At 41.3% G+C, this 3,812-nt stretch overlaps 1 protein-coding gene across 1 annotated transcript in view; it reads left to right on the top strand.

Annotated features, from left to right (window-relative positions):
• FAM189A1 (family with sequence similarity 189, member A1) overlaps positions 1-3,812 on the top strand; it is a 259,702-nt gene that overhangs the window by 136,278 nt on the left and 119,612 nt on the right. The window contains exon 6 of the mRNA XM_011995780.1: positions 907-1,017. Within this exon, the coding sequence (XP_011851170.1) occupies positions 907-1,017 (111 nt within the window). The remainder of the gene's footprint in view (positions 1-906; positions 1,018-3,812) is intronic.

The raw sequence follows: 3,812 nt of genomic DNA on the forward strand, positions 1-3,812 counted from the left end.
TCTGGTGACCTACGAGGAACTGGCCATTTTTTTCCATCTCGGCTCACTGCAAGCTCTGCCTTCCGGGTTCACGCCATTCTCCTGCCTCAGCCTCCCGAGTAGCTGGGACTACAGGCGCCCGCCACCATGCCGGCTTTTTTGTATTTTTAGTAGAGACGGGGTTTCACCCTGTTAGCCAGGATGGTCTCGATCTCCTGACCTTGTGATCCGCCCACCTCGGCCTCCCAGAGTGCTGGGATTACAGGCGTGAGCCACCGTGCCCGGTAGGAATTTTTATTTATTACAGATATGATGATTATTTTGGCTATGTTTTCAGAAAGCTTCTCAATTCCTTTAGAAATATTAAGGGTAAAATTTTATCATGCCTGGTATTGGTTGCGAAATAATCCAGATGGTAGGGGCCATAAATGAAGCGCAGTTGGCTGTAAGTGGATTCATTATTGATGTTGGGTGGTGGGCACATGTGACTTCATTATACTGTTTTCTTTGGTTTTGCATGTGTATGAAATTTTCTGTAATAAAAATTAAAACAAACCTAAAGGCCTTCTAATAAGTATACTTCTTTCACTTGATTTTCTTTAATAATGTACAATTTGTTACTTTTAAGAGTATATAATGCACAGTCTTTCAAGTTTAACTCCTTAAGTATTTTATCATAATAGGTTTTAAACAAAACCATGGTAGCTTGCTGTGGCTTCCTACAGATCTTACTTTTTCTATTTCGGGTCACATGAATTTGGAAGTTTGAGAAATAACCTACCACTTTCCTTTAAAACACATACATGTTATTCATGTAATTATGTGATCAACTGTTGTTTAATAAATGAAAGCTGTCGTAAAGCCATGTCATTTTTCCTTTGAGCCTCTCCAAGTGAATAATCAATTTCTTGTTTGGTTTGTTTCCAGATAACCTTTTTCATGCTGCTTTCTGCAGTGTGTGTAATGCTGAATTTGGCTGGTTCAATTCTCTCTTGTCAGAATGCTCAGCTAGTCAACTCCCTAGAAGGCTGCCAGCTGGTAAGTAATGAAATGCAAACCCTTTCATAAAGGTCATAGGATTTGATTTTGCATGAGAGCAATTTTAAAAATAATTTTTTTGTATTCTTAGGTTCTCATGTACACTTTCAATTCATTCTGATATTTTCTAGTTTAAGGTATTTAGGTTAATCTGATTTATTTCTATAAATTAGATAGCAATTTGCTTATTGATTTATAAGTAGTACAATTAAAAGTTGTTCTACTTGTAAATCAGCTACTGATAGTATATTTTTAAGGATCACAATGTGGTGCTATTTTGGAATAAGTATCCTTAGTAACTATTATATTTTAGCATTTGTTGCATTGATTCTTATTTGTATTGAATTTTTAAAAATCAATTTGCAAGTCAATTTGAAGTGCTGATGTACATATTATGCTGGATGACAAATATATCAAAACAATATAGTTCTCAATTAAAAATAATTTTCTTTCAGATCCAGGAAAATTGTAGACACTGTGCTATGTACATTGCAGAATAGAGGTATTCAATCTTATGGCTTCCCTGGGCCACGTTAGAAGAAGAATTGTCTTGGGCCACACATAAAATACAGTAAAACTAGCGATAGCTGATGAGCTTAAAAAAAAAAAGTCACCAAAAAAACTCATAATGTTTTAAGAAAGTTGACGAATTTGTGTTGGGCCACATTTAGAAAATTGTAGACAGTGTGCTGTGTACATTGAGGAATTTGTGTTGGGCCACATTTAGAAAATTGTAGACAGTGTGCTGTGTACATTGTAGAACAGAGCTGTTCAGTCTTTTGGCCTCCTTGGGCCACGTTAGAAGAATTGTCTTGGGCCACATATAAAATACACTCATACTAGCGATAGCTGACTAGCTAAAAAAAAATAAGTCAAAAAAATCTCATAGTGTTTTAAGAAGGTTTACGAATTTGTGTTGGGCCTCATTCAAAGCTGCCTGGGCTGCATGCAGCCTGGTGGGTCACAGGAGCTTGTTGTAGATGATCAACAACTTGTTTGTTGGATAGAACTATCATTTCAAGATAACGTAGCTCATGGTGCTGTAATATGTACATCTGGCTGTGACAGAAATTGCAGTGTGTTTGGTTGCATTCTGGTATGAATATACTTAAACTCCCGATAGGACTGTGGCTCCTGGGTGTGGGGACATGGGCCTTTGTTGCTTTGTCTCGGAAGCAACAGCAGGCTACCTTTCAGAGCCATGTCCCTCCACACTTGCCCTCTGCCTGCTCTACCTGTGGCTGTGATTCCGAGAAGTGATTGCCGAATAACCAGAAGCTTTTCTGCTGTGGGACCATGCCTGCTTGGCTTGGGACCATGTGGTTTGGATTCACAGGGCAGCCACTGGGAAGCCTGCTGCTCTCTGCATTCTTATCTACGAAAGCCAGCAGGACCAGTGTCAGTTGGCACAGTTTCAATGCTGAAGTGCCCACTGAGTTACAAAAATGGATTGTTGGAGCTCCATCTTGTTATTGTCTGTTGAATGTGGCCTAGAGAACATTGATCAGATTTCATCCTTATATCATGTACACAGAAGTATTGCTGGTATGGTGTAGACCCCCTTATGATTGACAATTGGCACAACCTGGATCCCCATCTCCATCAGAAAGGATAACTCGCCATCTTGTATCCATGACTTGGCCAGCCTCTTTATTCCTCAATACTACGTGCCATGAGTATAGCAAAATCTGGTGACCTACGAGAAACTGGCCATTTTTTTCTTGGACTCTCATTTTCCAATGCAGGGCCCTGTGTGGGGTAGACAGAGTGATTGGCTGAAGGGAAACCACAGTGCCTGCAGGTCCACACCAAAAAGAAAGCCCACACCCAGTGTGCAGGCTTGAAGGGCTGACCCCTCCTGGTATTAATCTCAGACCCTGTTTCCCCACATCACAGACTGCATGGAAGGGTAGGAAAGGGAGATTTGGTCTCCTCTATTTCTTACCGCTTTCTCTACCTCCACAGATACATAAAAAGAACATCACATACCACAGATGTGTACTCTCACATACATCTGTTTGGTTGATGGTACCACGAAATCATCAATATTTACCTCACTTTAGAGCTTGATCCTAGGTGTCTCTCTGCCTTGGCTCATACACGGCCAGAAATCTCAGAGCTACAAACCAGTGTGTTCACTTGCTTGGGGGCAATGCATGCAGTACAAACAGTACTGGATTTGAAGTCAGCAATCCAGGATCAAAACCGTGCTTCACCACCTCCTGGTTATGTGACTTAGGACAAGAAACCCTCTCTCTCAGCCTTGCTTCCCTTTCCTGTTGATATGGTTTGGATCTGTGTCCCTGCCCAAATCTCATGTTCAGTTGTAATCCCCAGTGTTGGAGGTGGAGACGGCTGGGAGATGATTGGATCATGGAGGCAGATCTCATGAGTGGTTAGCACCATCCCTCGGTGCTGCCCTCATGATAGTGAGGGAATGAGTTCTCACGAGAACTGGTTGTTTAAAAGTATGTGACACCTCCCTTCCTTGCTTTCTCTCTTGCTCCTGCTCTGGCCAGGTGACTTTCTGGCTCCCCCTTCGCCTTCCACCATGATTGTAAGTTTCCTGAAACCTCCCCAGAAGTCAAGCAGATGCTGGCATCATGCTTCCTGTACAGCCTGCATGAGCCACTTAAACCTCTTTATAAATTACCCAGTCTCAAATATTTCATTCTAGCAATGCGAGAATGGACTAATCCTTGTTTGGTGTGGACATGACCTACCCTGAGTTCTTCATAGAATATTGCAAAACCGATGCAGCACATAAAAAGTATACACCTTTCATATAATAAAAA

Source organism: Mandrillus leucophaeus, unplaced genomic scaffold (assembly GCF_000951045.1).
Source record: "Mandrillus leucophaeus isolate KB7577 unplaced genomic scaffold, Mleu.le_1.0 Scaffold498, whole genome shotgun sequence".
In the NCBI taxonomy this organism is placed as follows: Eukaryota; Metazoa; Chordata; class Mammalia; order Primates; family Cercopithecidae; genus Mandrillus; species Mandrillus leucophaeus.